The sequence below is a fragment of the Alosa sapidissima genome, chromosome 4 (genome assembly GCF_018492685.1).
Source record: "Alosa sapidissima isolate fAloSap1 chromosome 4, fAloSap1.pri, whole genome shotgun sequence".
Taxonomy (NCBI): Eukaryota; Metazoa; Chordata; class Actinopteri; order Clupeiformes; family Clupeidae; genus Alosa; species Alosa sapidissima.
This window is the reverse complement of record NC_055960.1, coordinates 3,626,091-3,649,301: the sequence shown is the minus strand read 5'-3', so window position 1 is coordinate 3,649,301 and position 23,211 is coordinate 3,626,091. Positions and strand designations below refer to the sequence as shown.

Genomic DNA, 23,211 nt, shown 5'->3' with positions numbered 1-23,211 from the left:
AATCTGTGAAGGGGAAGAAAAATAAAGAAAGATAAATTGAGAAAGCAGGTAGCTGATTTACAGAAATCTCTTGTGAGGAGGGACAGAGAAAAGTACAAAAAAAGGCTCCAGCGTTTAGAAAAGAAAACTTTGTCAAAATCCAAAGCTATAACAAGTGATGTCAGAATATCTATCACACAGCACTCTTTGCTCAAATAAAGGAACATTATAAAAAGGCAAAAACCGAAAGAGAGAGGCAAATGATATCCAGAGTAGTGGCTGGTAATATTATTATTAAGTATAAACTGCAATCGTTATAAACTGCAATCGTTTTCAGAATCTGCTGTGGGTTTTTCAAAGAAATGCTGGAAGCTCAGGCTTCCAAGCTAATTGGCATTGTTTTATTTCAGTTAGCCTAATAGCTGGTTTGATTAATGGCCACCTTACACCAAACAACTTTGACAAGATTTGGGAAAGATTCTTGAAAGATTGTAGTCTTTTAACTAATGCCCCCCATTCAAGCTTTACTGAAAAGACTCCAATCTTTCAAGAATCTTTGGTGTAAGGAGGCCATTAGTTAAATTGGCATCTGAGCTCTGCTGTCATTGTGCATGTAGATACTAATCTGTGCAGTGGTGAGAGAGAGTTTGTCGTTTTTTTGGACAGTCATAATAAAGTCATAATGGTTAATCGTTGTGTTTGTGCTGGTTGCACTAAATCAGTGGTTCTCAAAGTGTGGGGCGGGCCTTATTTTTTTTAATATATATTTTGAATATACCCGTGTTTGTTGGCGTGTTGTTGCAAAATCCTCGGAATCATTGTATGCAAGCAAATTGCATACAGGGAGTCTATTGTTGAGGTCAGACATGATAATCATCCAAACATTTTGCGTTTTATCCGTGATTCAGTGCTGCCAAAACTCCGCTTACCCTCTCTGCCTCTGGTCCTATGTTGTGCTGTGTGAGAGGGGGAGTGGCTACGGTAGAGCGGAGAAAGCCAACACATGCTTCCTTTACTGATATATTAAACAATATCTTTTACTTTTCTTATACAAACAACGTCAAACTTGGCACTGCTCTTACTCGTGCCCGTAGCAAGACACCTGTCAAGTTTGAAATCAATCGGACAAACGGTTTGACAGATATGCAAGCCTACAGTGCTAAGTATGAGAGGAAGTGGAAACAGTAGAGCGGAGAAAGCCAATGTGTGCTCCTTTTACCGATATTTTTAACAATATATTTCGCTTTTTTTATCCAAACAACGTCAAACTTGGCACTGCACTTACTCGTGTCAATATCAAGACACCTGCCAAGTTTGAAATTGAACGAACCAACGGTTCAAGAGATATGCGGCACACACACACTGACACACAGACAGACATTCCTGCAATTTATAGATAGATGTGATATTATTCGGAATTAATAGTTTTACAAGACAACTGGAATGCAGCATAACTGAGTGGCCTTATAACTGACAATTTGCAATTGTAAACACCCAACTGTCACTGACAAAGTCTGTCATCTCTCTCTCTCTCTCTGCCCCACTCCTGATCTCTCTGTCTGTTTATATTCTATATTTCTCCCTTCACACACTCTTAGCTGTCCATCGTGTTTGATGATGACGCCTGCTCAGGGGGTGTTGGGGGGGGGGGGGTTCAGTGACGTTGCCGCCACTTTTCTTGGGCGTCGAGTCCAATCCTTGAGCCGCACACTCGTCCACAGATGGAGCAAGGGAAACCAGATGCCAGGGGGCTGTTGCTGCAGACTGCTCCTCCTCTCCTTTCTGTGTGTAAATGACCACGATGTTAGCATCCTTCCAGTCCTGTGGGAGGGTTCCATGTTCCCAGATGTTTTGGGTCATGAGGTGCAGGCGGCGCGTGAGGATGTATCCTCCGTGTTTGAAAACCTCTGCAGGAATTCCATCGGGTCCAGCGCTTTTGTTGTTCTTCAGCCCTGCAATGGCTTGCCGTAGTTCTGAGTAAAGTGGTGGGGTATCCAGGTGCATGGTTGGTGGAAGGTCTGGGAGACTATCCAGAATATATGGGTCAACAGGGTTGGTGTGGTTGAGGAGACTCAAAATTATTTGCCCAACGGACAAGAATCTCGTGGCGGTCCTTGAAGAGCATAGACCCATCAGCTGATCGGACTGGGGCAATCGCCCGCTTCCTGGGGCCGTGCAATGCTTTTATGAAAGCTATCGTAAAAGCTTTGAGTGTTATTGTAGTCTGCCAGGTTCTGGATTTTTTGCACCTTTTGCACCCACCAGGTGTCCTCCATAGTCCGGAGAGCTCGCTGGGTTGCTGTTCTTGTAGCAGTCAGGGTGGTTTTAAAGGTGGGAGATCTAGGGCAGGACAGGAGAGCTTTGTGGGCCTCATGCTTGGTCTTTAGGAGTGACTGTATGTCAGCTGAGTTACAGTCAAACCAGTCCTGGTGACGTTTCCTTGACTGACCGAGCACCTCTGAGGCTGCACTATGAATTGACTGGCGCCATATCATCAGTCTTTCATTCATGCCGATGGGGGATTCCGGAATGTGCTGCAGCAGTTAAGACTTCACAGCAAAGCCAACTCCAAGAAGCTTGCGCATAGGTGAGGATTAAGGTGAGGGTGTGGGTGCGCCCCACCATCTTTACTACCATAGATATTAGAAAGCTAGATACTGCATTGGGCTCCAGAGCTTACGTAAATAGCGATGCCATCTTGGTGGGGGCAACAGTCACTGGAGGCCAATGGAGGAGCATTTGACTCTGACTGCTGGCAAGTGTTGCCCATAGACAGTGAAGGTGGGGTGTTGATATTTTATGAAGCCATGAATGAATCATCATGCCTATGATCCAAACATAGACTACATGATCAAATACCCTAGTTAGGCCTACTTAAATTGTCTGGTATAAACCAAATCAACTCTCCACCTCGTGTTTGCAGTTAATATTTATGCAACGTTAGAACTTGTTAGAACAAGTGTTGGATTAACAAGTTACCAGTCCAGAACACACAGAAAATTGCAACAGAAAGTTGCCTTTATAATAAACTATTTGTTCCAACAGCATTTAAACAAAGCATTTATAAACTTGAAAAAAAAAATACATAAGAAGTAAAATAAAATACTGTTACTGTAGTAACTGTATCACATTATCCCAAGCTTCAAAGAGCTCCCCACGTCTGTGACAGGCAGACGTGACATCGCTAAATTCTCAGCTTGTTTATACCCCACACTGAACGCATAAGAACGCTAGGCCCATCACTCTGGGGTGTGGTAGCCTACTCTCTGGGATTTATGCACCAAGGTAACTGAAGTATCCAATTTGTGTCTTGAAATTATGTTTGAAATAAATGTCTTAGAACAAAAACGTTGATAGACTTGTATTTTATAGTTAGGCTAGTGAAAACGAGTTGATAGGCTAGTTGAGTTTGTTATCATAAACATAACAGCTAACGTCATGTTGAGCACTAGGCTACCATAAATCCTCAAATTATGCCCGGGATTGATTCTATTTATAGCAGGACAAATAACGGCAGGTTCCCATATACAAGACGGGGTAACAATTGCCTACCATACCAACAATTGGCATCAGTCCACTAGAAGACATTGTTTCGATTTAAGTCAATGAAATAACACCTCTTCTTAATATTTTATTATATGTTGTATTGTATTATGTTGGTTGGATTAATAGCCTACCGTTGGCAAAGAAAAGTCTTTTTCCTACCATGGGTCTCCAACACACGTTCTCAAGCTCTTGCTGCCCCTTTCGAGCTAATTGCCAGAGGCGGAAGCCTACTACATTTAAACACAATTGTTGCGACTCAAGGCATTCCAGCCTACGAATTTTATAAAAAAAGTACTAAATCATGCATAATTAAACAATAACTTAATTTAGGCTACTTGGCTACGCAAAAAGGTTTCCATTACAGCTGCCTTGAAGGGCTGCCTTGTCTCGCAATAAACAGCAGTGGAAATCCCGACACTTTTTCAACTGCATGAAACTTAACAGTGAACCATCAAATATCTCCCAGATTTCAGTGCCCATCAGTCCCAATATTTAGCAATATAATCAAACAGTCCAAAAGTAAATTAAATCCCAAACCAAATCGAAAATGCTTTTGATAGCCTACCGGTATGCCGCTCCAAACTAAACGCATGTCTAAATGCAGGTTAGAAATATTTAAAAAAGCCTCCCTCGAATACCAGCCTGCCTCAAATAAAGATGATGATGAATGATTTATGCTAAGCAAGTAGCCTGGATTATTTTATGATTGTTAGTAGACAAACTGGCTTCAGATATCCAACAGAGTGAATATGAGATTGTGCAGTCTTACAGTAGGGTACAACCGGGACGATTGAAACGGGGGACGAATGAAACATTCCGGTTTTCTCCGAGTGCAACGATGATAGACAGTCATCATTTGGACAAAACATAGAGCATATTAACCTCCGTTGCTCAGTCAAATGCCTTCCTGTTACGTCCTGGTATCACGGAGTTACAGGCGATAAACGATTTTTGATGGTCACAAGTTTACTTCATTAGCGGTTTATTTTTTTGATTATTAAAGAGTGTTTTTCATTTAAAGGTTTGACTTCATGCTTATTCAGTAGAGCATTTAGTGCTCTCCAACAATCCCAGACGTTCACATTGCATGTTTGTTTGTAATGGATGCAAAATAGCCTATAATGCTAGAAGTCTATGGCGGGACAATTGAAACACCTGTTTCATTTGTCCCGACCAGGCAGTAAACCCCATTTATTCTAAGTCAATGCACACATATCTGTGTTTATACTATATTTTATGCAGGTGAGACATGGAAAAGCAGTTTTAGAAAGATGCAAATATATTTGGGGCTATCAGGTAGGGGGTCGAGTTTTGCCATGTTAACCTATGGAGACCGACGGCCTGTCGGTCATGAAGGGAACTTATTTGGATGTGTGGTGGCTTTAACCACGTAACAACAGAGTGAAATAACATTTTGTACTATAGAAACATTATATAATTCGAAACATGCATTATTCTAGCTATATTAATGGCATAGTGCATGCTATTTCCATAACCGCGAGATAAGTGCTTTACCATGACGTCAATGAGTTGTTAACAAACATGAACCAAGACATATAGCCCAGCAGCAATCTATCTAAAATAACACCTACTTGAAGTACTATTCATGATATGTTGTCAAATATTGAAATTGTGGGAAGTTTACATAATTTAAGCTGTATGTTTCATTCGTCCCCCATGCTGTTTCATTCGTCCCAGCCAGAAGGGACGAATGAAACAAAACGCACGTTCGACTTCTCCTTAAATAACTCTTGAACGGTTTTGTTCAGAGCTGTAGATGCAACTGTATTTGACAGAGGATAGATGTAGGTTGCTAGAGACAAAATATTAACTTTCAGTGTTTTACGATTTCTTTGTAAATTACATTTAATTAAGAAGTGTTTCATTCGTCCCGGTTCTCCCCTACTGTAGATGGCTGTGGTTAGTGATGTGATGCTGTTAATGGGGAGTTTTACAGTTAGCGCAAATCATATATGTTATTATTTATTTAGCGTACCTATAAGGCTTTTTTTCTTATCAAAAGTGAGGGGGACGACGGCTGTCTCTTCAGCACTGCGGTGGACATATTCCCCACGTCCCCCGTGCCTCTTGCGCCCCTGCAATGTGGTATCTAGCTTTCTAATATCTATGTTCACTCCTACCAGATGGACCTCCAGTGGCATGAGGGAACCCATGACGACCTTTGTCTGGCATGAGTTGCAGGGGGCCTTCACACACACACACAAACATTTGGAGGGTCTGATCTGTGGGGTTTAAAACACATAGCCTCCAATTTTGATATGGTTTATAATTTGATAATGATCTATAATTCTAGCCTATTGGCTAAGGGTCGTCTCACAATCAGTGTAGCAGACCATATTTCGCACTTGTTGGTAAAACGAGCGCACAATTTACTCAATTCAGACACAATCTAGTAAAATGAGAGCACGTTTAGTGGAGAGTCGAGATTACGCGTCACACGTACAACGTGACTGACGTCATTGACCGACGTCCCCTGTTTTTGTATTCAGGGTGAATTGTGAATGTGGTGGTTACTCGTTGTAAAGTTAGAGACAAGAGGATAACGAAATCGTAGCCATTTGTTATGGCCTTGCAAACTGCCGAGGATATAGAGGAGCACATCGAGGAGTCCGAGGATATATTGGAACAGGATGTCCGTGTCTCTCCAGCAGAGGAAATGCCGGGCGATGGGCCCGGAGAAGAAGAATCTGATCAGCTATTTCTGCCGTGGGACCGATTCTCTGCTTGGCTACATTGTATTTGTGTCGTAGGTTTCGATCTAGAACTTGGTCAAGCTGTTGAGGTAAGACGCAGTAAACAATTACATGTTATTTAGTGTAACTTATGTGTAAACACGGAATGGTTAAGTATCAACTGCGTGGAATATCAGCTGGCGTCTTCCCACTTAGCACGTCAAGTTAGCTTCCTTTGAGCTCAAATGTTACATGAAGTTCGCAACCGTAATGTTACTGTACAGACAAATTGACTAGTTTCGACAGTTTTGTGGGAGAAGCTATCATCTGACATCACCTCATAGCCTATTGCAATGGAAATTCTACTGTAGCTGCAACAGCTAGTCAAAAATAGTTACTATATTACTTCCTTTCCCTGGCCTGCAGTCTACTCGTGTAACGTTAATGTATAGCCATGGCTGGCTTGACATATATTTAGCCAGCTAGGGTAGCAACTAGCTTTAGTTAAATAACTCTTATTAAACTATTTGATATATATTCGCCATAATCCCTTCCACCCTGCCATTATCTTGTCTATTATCTAATATTGCAGCCTGAAATGAAGCTCATCGGTGTAGGCCTAGTAGCCTACTTAAGATCCATATGTGTAATAGCCTATCGCCAACTGTGGAGACATGCACGAAAATGTGGACAAATTGTATGGCCATGGTAGCCTAAATTTATACAAATTAGCATGACTAATCTTATGAAATTTACTCTTAACACATCTGGAGGCGTGTTATGTTTTTGTTATTTTCTATAAAATAAAAATGATGCTTTTTGTCATCAAGCTCATCATTAAATGAGAAATCCGGCCGATTTTAATAGGGGGCTCAGTTGATCATGTTCACGAATACTGTCGGTCAGAAAAAACGTGAAAAAAATCGGTGCTGGCCGGTGTTCTGTTCCTTCTGGTTTTTCACTGGTTTTCTTGCGCGTGCTCACATTGCTCACCACAGCTGCAGGAGTTGTCAGACATTCACAAACACGTTGTTTGAGACGGATTTGAAGTCGCATTTCATGCTCAATGGGCATCAAACCAGCTAATAGGCTGACTGGTATTGTGAAGGGTATGTGATGATGTGGGGCTATTTTAACTCCAAAGGCCAATGGAACTTTATCAGGATGCATGGTATCCTGGATCCATGAAATAACTGGCCTTTAAAAAGAAAAATCTGCCTGCCTCTGGGAATTTAACATAGGGGTGCCAATACTGTATTTTAAGGATGAACATTTATTTATTTATGATACATTATTCATTCACAAAGAAAATTGGTTCTTAAAGGTTGGATATTTCCTAATTTTTTACTTTAGGCATTCAAATCAATTTCCAAAAGATGATTTTATATTCCTCTTTTTAGTCAACTTAAGCTTGGGTGGCAAAACTTTTGACCATCACTGTAGAATGCACTAAATGTGATGGAAGGTTTAACGGCTCCTACACACAGTTGCGTTCCGTCAACGCATGCCAGTGGGTGTTCCCAACTGTAGCTATACAAATTTAACTTGAAGTATAACCGTAATTTGATTGGTTGGTGCCGTCAGTTGATTGGCCGGTGCCGTCTGTCGGTGCAGCAACAGCTGAACTTCTCAACGCGAGCGACGGAAGAAACGCGACGCAACGGACCCACAATTCAGTTCGGCAACAGATGACGTGAGCCCATGTGAAGTGAATGGGATCCGTCTCCAGCACTGCAACGCACGCAACTGTGTGTAGGAGCCTAAGAGCGAACAGGACACTCGGCATGGCTTTTAGTATTTTATGCTGCTCTGACAGTGCACTTTTATTGACTGTTAGTCTACTGTTTTTGAGTTTGGAGATGTAGGCTACAATTTTGCAACGACAGACTGTGAATGCCGACGCCACAACTGTTGCATTTCCAAGCCAGGTCCATGATTGGCTTTTTGTCACTGCATTCAAAAATCTCCCTCTGGATAAAGCGGGTTATGCGCTCTTTAAAGTGCTCACTATGTGCTGTGTTGCGCTCACTAAAGGGCGATTCCATCTATCCTATTTAAGTAGCCTACGTAATCCAAAGCACTGTGTCTCCGTTGTTCAAGTTTATCATTAGCACTGGACAATATTGGAAAATATAGGAATTGCGACGGGTCAGTTTGGCCCTTTATTTACGGTTTCTGCAATTTAGATCAACAGCTCATGCATTCAGCTTGGGTGCTTGGGTCATTCTGCGGCCAGAAACGTGAAAAACCTTGTATTTTCCTGTATCTTCCCAGATCTATCTTGAGACCTTTTACTAAAGTTCTTATGCAGCAGTGTCTAAAAACCCTAAAAAGATTTATGCTCATTTGGCGTTGCAGGAGTGGTGGTAAATGTATCGGTGGCACTTGCTGCAACGGTGTTCGAGTGTGCAGAATCCCTCTTCATCGTGCAGTTTGCGCACACAATCAGCAGTAACATAGTTGACACACGTGTCAGTCCGTGACATGTTTAATTTTGAGTAGGCTAAGTGTTCAACATCAGTGTTCAATATGGATTTAATTTCAATCATAGCCGTAATAATATTTAGATGGGTTTTTTATGTCAGGGAGAGAACTCTGTTGGGGGGCACACTGGCCTGTTTGGGCCGGCCAGTGTGCCCGCCCTTGACGCTGACGCTGCGTCAGCATCCAATACATCTTTTATTTATAGTTGATCAACCACATAGAATAGTAGCCTACTTAAACTGTGCACTGATAACAGTAGCAGCCCAAAGGTAACCAGTTGTTTTCGATCAAGGGCAACCACTTGTTTCAGATAGCCTACCTCAGGACAACATGTTGCCTGGGTGTTGCCCACGTTATTAATTGATGGCACAATATATAATTGTATCACGTAGAGGCCAGGGATAAGTTCGCTCAGTGAGTAGAGAGTCATGCAGGTGAGAGTCATAGTTGGAATAATTTTGCTATAGCAGGATCTAATCCAGTTTAATGCTATTTACAAAACATATATATATTTTACATGTCTTATGTCCAAATGACTGTAATGTACGCTCATGGCGTACTGTATATAAAAGTGGCTTCAAACCGCCTAAAACTTGTTTGTGAATGTCTGCAAACAAATTGCTGCTGTGGGAAGCTATGAGCACAGCGCGTGCATGCGCAAGGAAACCAGTAGGTTGAGAAACCAGAAGGCACACAACACTGGATTTCTCCTTTTAAGCGATTCTGGATCATGGTAGCATTAGGTGGTATTTGAACCTAACACCCAACAAAACACTAGAGGAAGCTCACCCATCCCCTCCCCAGATTCCCCTTTCCTTACCCTAACACAAGTTTACCTCAAGGTCACTATTTTTTGATTTGTTTACTCATTTTGGCCTTCTATAAAATCAACGGTTAAGCAGTAGGCTAAGATCCCTTAGAACGCTGATGAGCCAATGACAGACCAGCCTCAACGGGACTCGGACATCAGCTCGGACAACTCCATAGAAAACAATAGGGAGGAGGAATAAAATGACAAATGAATGGTTATTTATGGAGTTTATTAACTCAAAAAACCCCGACGGATAACTATGGTCAAACGTTTTGCATGGGGGATGTGTCATACTGATAGCCGGTACCCCGAGAGGCTAGAAAACGGGGTATATTTTCATCAACAGTAGCCTATAGGACGTCTCTCGCGTTTGCAACAGCTCGACGTAATGTAGATGCTAGGCTACTAAGCCAACAACGTGGGCACAGGTTCCCTGTTAAATCCCAAGATGAAAATGCTCATTAACCAACTACTATATTCTTACTACATCAAATATTAACGTAACCTAACATATCTTAGTATCAATCTTCCACTAGCTAGATAGCTAGCATTAACGTCAGTGGTTTTTGCACGGTGATTTGCACGACTGGCCACAACTGCTTGTCACCTTGTATGTATTATAAAGTTTTGAATACACCCCATAGCATAATTAAGTCCCTTTTGATAGCTTCTGGAGGAAAGTAAATCCTTTTATCGACCAAAACGTCCTCAAAGCCTGCTTTCATATACTGTCAGCAAAGATCCTTAATACACAAAGATAAAGCAGCACATGCTTCTACAATGGAATGGAATTGTACACAGTTCCTGCCTCCTAAAAAGGCGTGGTCAGAATGCGCTTAATTTATCAACCGTCTCTGTTGTCAGCTGCCATTGTCCACAATGTATTTCTAATCAAGTCTGGTTTGTTTGTCCGAGTTTTCACACAGGGCTTAGCGACAGGTCAATTGGGTCTGAGAACCCAAGGCAATTGATAAGCGGATTTGAGAAAGACAAGCGGCAGGGGGACCCTTGCTTTCAGTCACTACACTAATATCAGAAACAAACTCATACTTTTCCCTCAGGATTATTTCATGTCTGTGTGTAGCCACAAGTGGTTATGACCACTTTGAGCCCCAAACTGCCTTTTACTGGTGAGCTGATTGAGACAACTTCACTTAGGCTAAGGCTGTGTTCGATGCACGTTTCTTAGTAGCTGTTTACCTAACATGGCCGACATAAACAAACATTAGACACATTAGACTTACTCCTGAATGCATTATTTAAAACTGGAAAGTTTTGAAACCCTTAGGAAGATTGTGCTAGCCTTTGTGACCAGTTAGAAAGAATTATACCAATTAATACTAATGAGTATCAACAATAAAAACAATATGGGGCGTGCCACGACTCCAGTGTCATGGAAATCCATTTTGGAAATCCATTTTTTTTTTGAAAACACCAATTTGACTTGTCTTATGCAAATCTTTCTTTTTTATTTTCCACCCTGAACATGGGCAAAATGCCCCATTGACATCATCATTGATGTTTTATATAGAGTCACCACACTGCCACCTGTGGTTGTATAGAGTAACCTGTGGTAGCTCTATACAAAACATATTGATGTCAATGGTGCATTTTGCCCATGTTCAGGGTTGAAAGTGAAAAAGAAAGATTTGCATAAGACAAGTCAAATTGGTGTTTTAAAAAAGAAAAGATCATGGAGAATAAAGAAAAAAATATTTTAAAAATCTTTGTATATTCCCACAAGGTGTTTGGGTGCTCTGAAAATGAGAACCAAAATGATTTTTTAGACTTGTAAAGTCTGCTGTTCAGACCCTGAAGGAATTTATTTTCTGTTCATTGTTTTTTGTGAGAGTGTTTCTACTTATCTCAGTAAGGAAAATAAAAATAAAGAGCCTATGTTGAGTGCAAATATGTCTTCTGAAGGCTTAAACAGAGCCCAGCCAAAAACTCCAATAAAATTTGTATCAACTTTGAGGGACAGCTATGGCCATGCAGGATTATCCAGACCAAACGTGACGATTTTGATACTATTCCTATTTATGTACCAGCATGCAAAATTTGAGCCTCCTACATGGTTTAGTTCTTGCGCTGTGGGCTTGTGAACTTTGACAAAAAAAAGAGGCCAAACAAAATCGACACCCCCCTCCCCCTGTAAAACTGGCTGTATCTTGGAAAGTATTGATCTTACATAAGAGTAATTTTACAGTGTGTCTCCTGGGTAAGATAGGTACACCTGGTAATTTTTTCAGAATTTTTTGAGACCTAAGTGCGTGGGACCTGGTTGAATTGACGTGGAATGACCCATAGGCTACCTCACAAGTTATAGGCTACAAATGCCTCAAGTTTTACCGCCTGCGCGAATGGAGCATTTAGAAGCTGCGCTGTGTAGTTCGGATCTTTTTGGATTAAAGAATAGAGATTCTGAGTTTTTTTAAGAAACAATTAAGGGTCTTTGGTAAAATTAAGGGTTTATTATATTATATATCAATGTCTTTGCTTATTTCTTACAGGTAATTTATCCACATCACTCAAAACTAACTGAAAAAGAGGTAAGCTTGACAATATTTAGAAATGTGATTTTGTACACCAACGCATGCTTGAACATATTGAAATTATGTATAATTCCTCCCTGCAGAAAACCAGTATTTGCTACCTGTCCTTCCCAGACTCCAATTCAGGTAATTATATATCACAGAGACCTGTTTTATTCACAGCTGCATAATTTAGTTTTTGCCTCATGAATTCACTTTGATGCGGAATTCTAGTTATCATTATGCAATGTGTAGCTATTGACCTTCACTCAAATGTCCGGGAAAGACCTGGAATGTGATTTCTTGCATAAAATGTTACATTTTTCAAAATGTTCATTAAAAAAATGAAATGGCTTTACATTATTTCCAAAACACATATGTACTGCGTGGCAGAGGCATTTACTAATGGTAAGGTAGTGTCTGTTGGGCCTCTCTTGTAGCTCCTCTTTGAACCTGAAGAGGTGATGGTGAGTCCCTGACATGTTAATGAAATCAAAATGTTAACACCATTATTGACTCTTGATTAAGTAAAGCTGCAGAAACCTGAGTGTTTGAGGACCAACTTAATTTCAATGAGCATGTGGTTTCTGTCTCAAGGTTTTGTCAGTTTCGCCTTTAAAAGACCCTACTTCACACAATATGAATCGGGACACCCCAAGCTTGGAGTTCTTCAGCACATAGCATCCACTGATACGTATTGCAGCAGATAGAAGGGAATCTCTGTTACCTGTCAGTGGTCACTTCCAGAGCATTACTAACTCCTTAAACCTTTTGTCAGTAGAATCCAACCTGAGCTTCTAGTGACCTGATTCCCACAGCCAAAAGGCTGCAGCCGAGAAAGGAGCTTGATGTGAGGTGTGTGTGCAGGAAGACCAGAGTGCTGAGGAGGATTAGCAGTTAATGGTTGTGTAAGGGCTTTTAATAGAGACACTCTTTGCACTCTTATACAAATGATTAGAGGACAATAAAGTCATCTATAAATCACACCCTGTTGGTTGTGCCACTAATCCCCAAGCACACATAGAAGCTTTCTGTTTGCGGAACATGAACATAGTTTTAAAGGACTTGTCTAATTTTTTTTAATGTACACACACAGCTATCACGTCTGGTGTAGCCAGTTCCATTGATTATGGTGGAATCTACTAGCCTGGGTGCCATTCCGAACTTAGTCCCGCCCACAACATTTGAGGTCGGGAAGTTCAGTCTGGCATTGTTCCATTGTGGAGCAAGTATGCTCGCCCTAGATCGGGCGGACAAATCAAATCGGGCTTTACGATGATGGACAGGTGAGCAACAGGTCTATCACGTCATCTGAGCACGCTTAGATTAGGTTTATGTTTGAAACAAAAACGCTGTGGCTAGAAGGATACATGGCTTTTAAGACCCCATATGGAAAATGCATATTATTTAATGAGGTTTTATCACTGAAAACGATTATTTCTGAGAACTTTGGCCAAAGTTGAGATGTGGGAAAACTCTGTGGTTTCTTGAATTTCCCCTTGGGGATCAATAAAGTTATCTATCTATCTATCTGGTTTCACTTTCATCAAGGGAAAACAGCTCTGTTGCATTGTGACATGTTCCCTCGTTCGTTTGAAATCTCTGATTGACGACCTGTTTGAGGGATTTGCGACAGCCTTTCCCAGCTGTTTAACATGTTTGTAGCATATCAGTGTTCAACGGAATTATTTTTAAAAACGGAGGGGATATAGGCTATACGTTTTCTCCTAATAGCCTACCCTACTAGGCTACGTATCTCTTAGATTTCGCTAATGAGTGTTGTAGGCTAGGAGTTATTGACGGCACTAACTTTTACAAAAGACCAGAAAACAATGTTAAGGCATTTGTGGAGAAGAAGGATGGTTCGTGTGTTATCTTCCTACACCTCACGGTAAGCTATTTCGTTGCTCTGATTGGTTAGATCTATCCAATTGAGTGCAGAGGCATTCCCCCCCCCTGTATCGGCTGAAACACGCCCCATAATTACGTCCCAATGGAGCAGTATCAGACTCATATTCTGACTAGAATTGAGTATGACTACGTCAGGCTAGGAATCTACTCTATGTCCCAAGTTTTCTTGTACAATAAATGGCATAAGTGTCACGCCCGGGATTGAACCCGGGCCTTTGGATCCAAGTACTGACTCTTTCCTATTGAACCTATTGAGTTATCAGAGTTCTGGCATGACATATTTTCTCTATGTTCTTAGAGGTCCAGTCCCAAATCTATGTTTTTCTTTTTATATTCTATTTATTGATTTTTTTTGTTTGCTTTGTTGTTTTTCTGTGTGTGTGTGGTGGTGGTGGTGGTGGTGGGGGGGGGGGGGGGGCTTCTAAATAGAAGTTTTCTTCTGAGACCAAGTTCTACCAAAGAAAAGCGTACTAAAACTCCTAAACTATTAGAAAGACTTGTCATTGCTGATATGAAGTCTCATGCACAAGCCTGCTTAAACAATGCCTATATTATGGGTAGACCAATATTTAGGCTACATATAGCCTAGGCATGTCCACTCGGACAGAGTAGGTTAGGCTATCTTTTTTTCCTCAGCCGACCGTCTCTGTAATGTCCTGCACTGACAACATTGAGGCTACATAAACGAATGCTAGTTTTTTTCTAACTTGTGTGCTCAATTTCCAGTGCATTTGCTTTGCTTGTGAATGAAGTTGTAGGTCTACTTTCCTTGTCCAATGCGATTGTTGAACTATGCTGGCCAGAAATTAATATAGGTGAAAGTTTCTGTGTCATGTCATATAGTACCTCTCGTCTCGTTGCTACTCTAGCAGTCTCGCAGCTGGCAGGACGTCATTGCCTTATCTGAGCTGTTAGATATATAGAACATCTACTTCCGTGTAGTAGGCTACAACATGGTCTGAGTCTACATAGGCCAGTCATTACTTCTATACTTGCCGGGCAACATCACGATGTATTCTGAAGTCCTGTTTCTTTTCTCCCACACCGTTGTGTACCGAGGAAAGGGTTCGCTCGAGGTACTTTCTCCTCCGATAATAAACTTGTACTCGTAAAGAAAGGCAATTGAATTGTACTTGAGTAAGAGTAGAAGTACAGTTTTGAAAAAGGAATAGGAAAAGTTGCCTTCCTCCTTTTTTGCATTACTTGTAACGCGTTACTACCCTCCCCCGTGAGTAGGCATGCACTTCGTAGCCTATCACAAATGGCAGTAAGCTGTGGTGGGAACATTGAGCACATGGCTTTAATGGTTGCAAAACAACTTACAAACGCCGCATACATATAGAATCATGCATACACACATCACAGAAAGGCCACAGCTAAAAGCTTGACTTTTTGGCAGAGGTGAAGAATGTAGGAGTGGCTCTGAAGAAGGAAACACCCTCAAGTTACGTGTGTGTGCATATGTGTGTTCTCTTCGGAATGCCTTTCACATAGTCTGAACTTGCCCCAGGATTTCAGGATCCTAATGGTTCTCTGGCCATGAACTTGCATACATGCATACCCACCAAAGCCAAGAATTATATATCTTGAAAAATACCATAGTAGCAGTCTGAAGTTCTTTCATGAAGCATGAAAATAAAACAGTGGTCAACTGTTCTAATGTAATTAACAAACTTGTTGTAGTAGTTAGGTATGTGCCCCATACAGTATATGGCAAACAAATTACAAAGGGTTACTGAATAAGAAGGCATAAATTAATGTATTCTTTTAAAACCCACTGTGTTGTGGTGATATAAACAGAAATACTTTGATGTCGTCTACCATTTTCTGCTACAAGGACAAATCATCTTTTTGTGTCAGCATATGTGTGTTTGTTGCTTTAATCCAACATATGATGAATTGGGAGGGGGCAGGCAACCATCATGATATGTCCTTCCTATTTTCCCTACATACTGGCAGGTTGCCTGGGTGACACACAGTTCTGCTTCCGTTTCCGGCAAGCATCAAGCAGGCAGTTGTCGCTAGGATGCTTTCTGGACCGTTGTGATCGGGATGCCCCTGTCTGCCTCAAGGTTAGTTACATAGATTTGTAGCTGGAAGGCCAAAGAAAACATGTCTGCCCAGTATGTGGCGTTCATTTTGTCTTGGTTTCAAACAAAACAATACAAACCCATTACTTTGACTATTTTTGACAGACTGGCTTGGGCATACTAATTGAGATGATCTACTCTGTTACCCGAGACATTTGTCCAGCCTGTATTGTTCAATTTTGTATTAATTTACTCTTCCAGAGAGACCAGGGCCATTTCTATGGTTATGTCTACTTCAGACAGGTGCGGGACAAGTCACTCAAAAGGGGCTACTTTCAGAAGGTAAGTTTTTCTCATAATGCAAAAATAGTTGTTCTTGTTAATTATATTGCCTCCACTAAACTTGTGAACCAATTGTGAAGGACTTGTGTGTCAATGTTGTAAAGATGCAAATGCTTCTGCAGCAGCTATCCTTAAAGATCCTCTTCTACCTTGAACCCTAATTCTAAACACTTGGGCTGGTTCACTGTCCTACCCTTAAACACAAATACCATGTTGTTGCTGTTTTCCATAGATGTTCTTATTATAGAGATTATGTAAACTTGAATGTGTTATAGGGGTTTAACAGTACAGAGAAATCATGGTTCAGTTCACATTACTGTTTGTATACCACAGTTTGAACATCACTGTTCAGTACAGGTTCAGTGCAGTGGTGAAAAAGCAAGAAATAAATGGCATAAGTTTCACGCTCGGGATTGAACCCCGGCCTCTGTATCCACTGACGCTTTACAAAATGAGCTATCAGCAATATGTTTGACTCAAGTGCAGAGATGGCGTAGAAAGTCTCCTGCCAACATGTTACATTTCCTGCTCGTTCTATTGTCAGCAGCTCCATGGGCAGAGACTCGATATTCTGGGGTAAACAAACTTTTTATCGATAGTTTCCCTCTTCAGTGAGTGATTACCGAAATGAAAATGAAAGTATTCTGGCGACAACTGCTTCTCTCTGTTACATGACTATACCCAGAATGCCTTGCATGTCTTTAAACACCACAAAACAACACACTAATAATATTTTTATATATATGAATTTGCATACTTGTGTACTTGTAATATTTTGAATATTTTACTCTCCTATCATGACAATTAAACCATAATTGTATGTGAGAGTTAAACACCATGACTATGACAATTGTTGTTATGTTGGCTATAAATATCCAATGTTTTCTCATTGTCTGTAAGCCCAGACTATCCCGTGGCAGGACACTGAATTGAGGAGTGTGGCAAGCATTGGAAGGGATACTATACTGGAGTGATGAATTGATGAATTGACATGGTACAAGAGACAATTTGGCAGAAAGAGTAAAATGTATATGTGGGTATTTCAGATGATGTCAAACTATAAAATTGTAGTATCCTCTCAATTAGGGGTGTGACGAGATCTCGTGCCTCGTGCCACAGCTTTTATCCCTGTCTATTCACTGTACCACTTGATGTGTGTGCCAAATTTCATGCGTTTTCACCCATGGGAAGCACCTCTTTTGGGATCACAATTCAGCACATATTTCATCACATTAGTCTGCACAAAATCCCAAATATCTCACTTCCTGTTGGGCGTGGCTAATGCACTGTACATAGGAAAGTTGTTCATCTTGGAGAGATACAGACACCTACCAAATTTGGTGTGTGTAGCTGAAATTATATCCCAACCACGGGATCAGTCACCTAAGGAGGCGTAAGGGGGCGTTAGCGAGTCCCTGGGCCATGCCAGGGGCCAAGCTTTTGTACCTAGCTGCTTTGTGTGACACCTGATGTGTGTGTCAAATTTCAACACTTTTCGTTTGTTAACCACCTCAAAATATGCCAACCACGAGAGCAGTCACCTAAGGGGGCGCTAGCGAGACCCTGGGCCACGCCCGGAGTCAAACTCTTCTACATAACTGCGATGCGTGACACTTGACGTGTGTTTACTACTTCAAAAACAGGAAAGCAAAAAAGTAGAATAATGAATAATTATAATAAAATAAATATAGCCGCAAGCAGCAATTGCGGGCCCGAGCACCTGCGGGCCGCAACCCGTGACATTTCAGAATCTAACAAAGCACCGACGTGGTGCATGTGTAAAATTTACATATTTGATGTGTGTGCTATTTGTTTTTCCATGTTTTTTTTGGCACATTTACTTGCTTGGCCAGGTGGGGGCACAATGCAAGGCAGGCTCATTGTTTGTCATCATAATCATATTAACCTGAGAAATTTCAGATTATTCATTTTAAGCAAAGAACATTTCTGATACACTTTTTGTCCAGATGGTGGCGCTATATTAGGCATGTGAATTACACATATAATCACAATAATGATATCCAATATTTTATTAAGTTTCAGATCAATCACTTAAGGCATTGTCCATTTCTGGCACATTTCCTACTTGGCCAGGTGGTGGCGCTATGCCAGGCAGGCCCATTGGGTGTCTGGATATCAACATAATTATAATATCTATTAACCTGAAGTTTCAGACCATTCATTCAAAGCATAGAGCATTTCTGGCATATTTCCTGTTTGGCCAGATGGTGGCGCTATGCTAGGCATGTGAAATATATGTGTGAATATCATCACAATAATGATATCCAATATTTTATAAAGTTTGAGATCAATTACTTAAGGCATTGTCCATTTCTGGCACATTTCCTACTTGGTGGTGGCGCTGTGCCAGGCAGGCCCATTGGGTGTCTGGATATCAACATAATCGTAATATCTATTAACCTGAGAAGTTTCAACCCATTCATTCAATGCACTGTGACTTTATGACACATTTCCTTTTTATATGGTGAATTATTAAAATCTTGACATATTACAACATATCAAAAATCCCTTCACAATTTAACAACAGCAACATCTTGGCATAATGTTTGTCAAATTTTACATGAATCTGACAAACCGTTTAGGAGGAGTATGTTAAAATTGATCATGTGGCATCAGTGTAATAGCCATTCTTTCTGTTGCAAGGTGGTGGCGCTATGCCAAATATGCCTTATTGGCATGTGAATATCACTACCATGGTATTCAAAGACCTGTAAAATTTAAGTCTGCAGTCTGTGTACCAAGTTTGGTTTTGATACCTGAAGGTTTTGCTGGCAACCTGGGAGATGTCAGACTAATAGAAAAATAGAGAAATATAGCCGCAAGCGGCAATGGCGGGCCCGAGCACCTGCGGGCCGCAACCTGTGACATTTCAGAATCCAACAAAGCACCGATGTGGTGCATTTGTAAAATGTACATATTTGATGTGTGTGCTATTTGTTTTTGCATGTTATTTTCTGGCACATTTACTTGCTTGGCCAGGTGGGGGCGCAATGCAAGGCAGGCCCATTGTGTCATCATAATCATAATATATATTAACCTGAGAAATTTCAGATTATTCATTTTAAGCAAAGAACATGGTCTTCAATGACCTGTGAAATTTAAAACATTTCAAGCCATGCATCGTGAATTATGACACATTTATTGTTTATGTGGAAGGGTATTAAAATGAATAATTTCGCCATTTCGTCAAATTACAACATATAAAAAAAAGCTTCACAATTTATAATCAGGAACATCTCGGCGTCATGTATACCAACTTTGACATGAATCGGATCAACCGTCTAGGAGGAGCACGTTAAAATTGATCATGTCCACAACGCACAAAATCTCAATTACCTCACTTCCTGTGGGCATGGCTAATGGCATGTTAATACAAAAGTTGTTTGTTTTTGGGAGTTACATACACCCACCAAATTTGGTGTGTGTATCTAAAACTATATGCCAACCACAAGTCACAGTGACATAAGGGGGCGCTATGGAGTTTCTGGGCCAAGCCCAGTGCCAAGGCTTTTCCCCTTTGTATTCATGGTACCTCTTGACGTGTGTGCCAAATTTCATGCGTTTTCACTGATGGGAAGCACCTCTTAGCATCACAATTAATCACATTTTAGTCCGCACAAAATCCCAAATACCTCACTTCCTGTTGGGCGTGGCTAATGCATTGTACATACGAAAGTTGTTCATCTTGGGGAGATACACACACACACACACACACACACACACACACACACACACACACACACACACATACACACACACACACACACACACACCTACCAAATTTGATGTGTCTAGCTGAAAGTATGTGCCAACCACTGCATCAATCACCTAAGGGGGCGCTACTGAGTCCCTGGGCCACGCCCGGGGCCAAGCTCTTGTACCTAACTGCTTTGCGTGACACCTGATGTGTGTGCCAAATTTCAAGACTTTTCACCCATGTTAACCACCTCAAAAAACGAAAACGCTCTGAGACAAAGTTAAAATACTCGTAATAATAATAATAATAATCCTTACAAAAACAATAGGGCCTTGCGCCCTTCGATGCTCGGGCCCTAATAATCCTTACAAAAACAATAGGGCCTTGCGCCCTTCAGTGCTCGGGCCCTAATAATAATCCTTACAAAAACAATAGGGCCTTGCGCCCTTCGGTGCTCGGGCCCTAATAATCCTTACAAAAACAATGGGGCCTTGCGCCCTTCGGTGCTCGGGCCCTAATAATAATCCTTACAAAAACAATAGGGCCTTGCGCCCTTCGGTGCTCGGGCCCTAAATATGGGAGAACCCGGGAAAAATGGGAGTGTTGACAGGTATGCATTGGAGGAGGAAGTCAGCTCGAGGCATTTATTATAATGGCCTATGCAGAGATGTGTGCTATGTATCAATATTATTCCTGGCTGTGTGAGATTAAACGGAGGGTGTCAGATACGGACTCACCTTGGACCATGTCTGAAGTCAAGTGTCATTTTTTGTGTGTTTGTGGGTTTGGTGTTTTATTCATGAATAAATTGTTTGAATTAATTTTGTCTGTCTGTTCATTTTGTCTGTCTGTATAGTCTCTTGTCCTGATCAGCAAGCTTCCATATGTCACCTTCTTTCATCAACTGCTGAAGTTGCTGGCTCCAGAATACTTTGAGAAGCAAGAACCTTGTCTTGAAGCTGGTAGGTGTAAGCCAAATTGGCCAAAAAATAAATAAACATGGTAGAAGGATGGTGTTCTAAACACGGATGATAGTTCTTCTTAAACGTTGCAGTGATTTCTTCACATTGTCTTTCATCTGTAAAAGGCTTGAAACAGTAGGATTTTTGCAGAATCTCTAATGTGTAACTTAACGGTATAATTTTTTAATGATCTGATGTTCTTCAGCTTGTAATGACATAGATCGCTGGCCCACACCATCCCCTGGAAAAATACTGAGTCTCCCCATTATGGGGATAGTCATGAAGGTAAAGCTTCTCTTTGTTAAAAAAACATGTGTGGTTGTATGCCATTTTCTCATACATTTTACCTAACTATTTATCGGTTCTTTCTCAGCTGCGTATACCTACATGTTATGATAAACCAGGAACCTCACAGCTAGTGCAGTCAACACCGGTAATTGACTGAATCTAAACTGTTGGTCAGACTGATATCATTATATTGATAATGTTCTCAAATCATTTAGTGACTTTAACATTACCCCTCTTGGTGCACTTGTTTACAGAGTGACAGCCTTGTGTCCATTGTCCTTCCTACTATACATGAGGTGGACTTGTTTCGGTGAGTACATTTGTAGTTCTTTGTCTATTGTGGACAATAGGTCTAAAACATACTCTGCACATGCACTACGTATTAAATTCTAAATTAGTTAAGAGGGGACCACTTAATTCCGCAACATTGTCTGTGGCATGAGCTAGTTGAATACTACCTTAGTCTTGCTTTTAAGTCCCATAGACCCTTATTTGAGTGATGTGTAATGCTAGCCTGGAAGCCTGCCTAAATTGACCCCACCCACAAAATCGCCAAGCAGCCTTTTAAAGGCACCCTTAAGAGTTTTTGTTTTTACTACAACATAACATTTCCAAAATCATTTTGATGGCACGTAACCTCATAACATGACTAACGGCACTTCTGCCATAGTCTGAGCGGCCCTCTACAGTATAGGCGATAACCGACCTAGCAACCTTCTGTGTCCGGGTAGGAACACTGCCCCCTCTGAAATCGAAATGGAAAAGCGCTGCTATGCTACAGGAATTCGTAGATCAATTTCAACAGACGGCTATTTATATTCTATCAGTTATGTGCCATTTTTGATATTTGTTGATTTTGATCCTTCTCTAGGTGTTTCTATCCAGTCTTCTTTCACATTCAGATGTTGTGGGAGTTGGTTTTGCTAGGTGAGCCGCTAGTTGTCATGGCGCCATCTCCATCGGACTCCTCCGACACGGTGCTGGCGCTAGTCAGGTGAGAGGATGAAGTCTTAGAAGTGTTCACTCAAAGCTAAGAAACCATGGACACTCACAGCAAACATGCTGACCTCCAGCACACACACTTCTGTATGTACCGGTGTCATCATTCATCAGACCAGCTTGTATACATATTCTTGAAGTGTTGAAGTATACTGCTCAAAAAAATTAAGGGAACACTGTTTTCCACACATTTTTTGAAACCTTCCACCCTTTTCTCCATTCTCAAACTACATTTACAGAATGTCTGACGGTTCTTGCAAAATAAAACACTCGCCTCAAAAGTTTTACTTGTGCTCAGAACCAAACAGAGTACCGATCCAGTGTATGATTGTGTTCCTTTAATTTTTTTGAGCAGTATATTTGCCCAAAATAATTGCTAATTAATCCACATAGTTGGGAAATGTTCCTTCGGGTGTTTTTTTTTTTTTAAAGCATTACACAACGTGTCCAGCCTTTTGTTGCCCGTCCCAACCTTTTGTGTCGTGTGTTGCTGGCATCAATTCAAAATGAACTTATATTATATATATATATATATATATATATATATATATATATATATATATAATCAAAATCAAATGCTATCAGCTGCTTATCAACATTTCATAGAATGATGGTTGTTTGATGCTGGATTGTCAATTGCATTTTTTGCTGTGTACTCAGACCTGGTTAAATCTAAGATCATTATGATCTAATTCATAATGCCAAACTGATGCCATCCCTATGACTTATAGGTCATACAGGAAATGGGATTTATTTTACATCAGCTACGTTCGCTCGAACTTTTTTATTAATTTCCGACTAGATGAGAGGTATTCCATGAGTGGCGATATCTCAGGACATCAAACACTGGGACTCTTTACCGCTACTTTGCAACTTTACAACTTTGCTGCAGAGTGACATTTTCCTTTGCTTGGCTA

General features: G+C 40.9%; 1 protein-coding gene across 1 annotated transcript in view; it reads left to right on the top strand.

The window, feature by feature from the left end:
- Positions 1-5,981: 5,981 nt before the first annotated feature.
- Positions 5,982-23,211, top strand: part of dennd6aa (DENN/MADD domain containing 6Aa) — a 28,337-nt gene continuing 11,107 nt past the window's right edge. The window contains exons 1-10 of the mRNA XM_042090018.1: positions 5,982-6,328; positions 12,024-12,062; positions 12,149-12,191; positions 15,915-16,027; positions 16,247-16,327; positions 20,902-21,007; positions 21,213-21,292; positions 21,381-21,440; positions 21,550-21,605; positions 22,167-22,289. Coding sequence (XP_041945952.1) covers positions 6,110-6,328; positions 12,024-12,062; positions 12,149-12,191; positions 15,915-16,027; positions 16,247-16,327; positions 20,902-21,007; positions 21,213-21,292; positions 21,381-21,440; positions 21,550-21,605; positions 22,167-22,289 — 920 coding nt within the window. The 5' untranslated portion in view covers positions 5,982-6,109. The remainder of the gene's footprint in view (positions 6,329-12,023; positions 12,063-12,148; positions 12,192-15,914; positions 16,028-16,246; positions 16,328-20,901; positions 21,008-21,212; positions 21,293-21,380; positions 21,441-21,549; positions 21,606-22,166; positions 22,290-23,211) is intronic.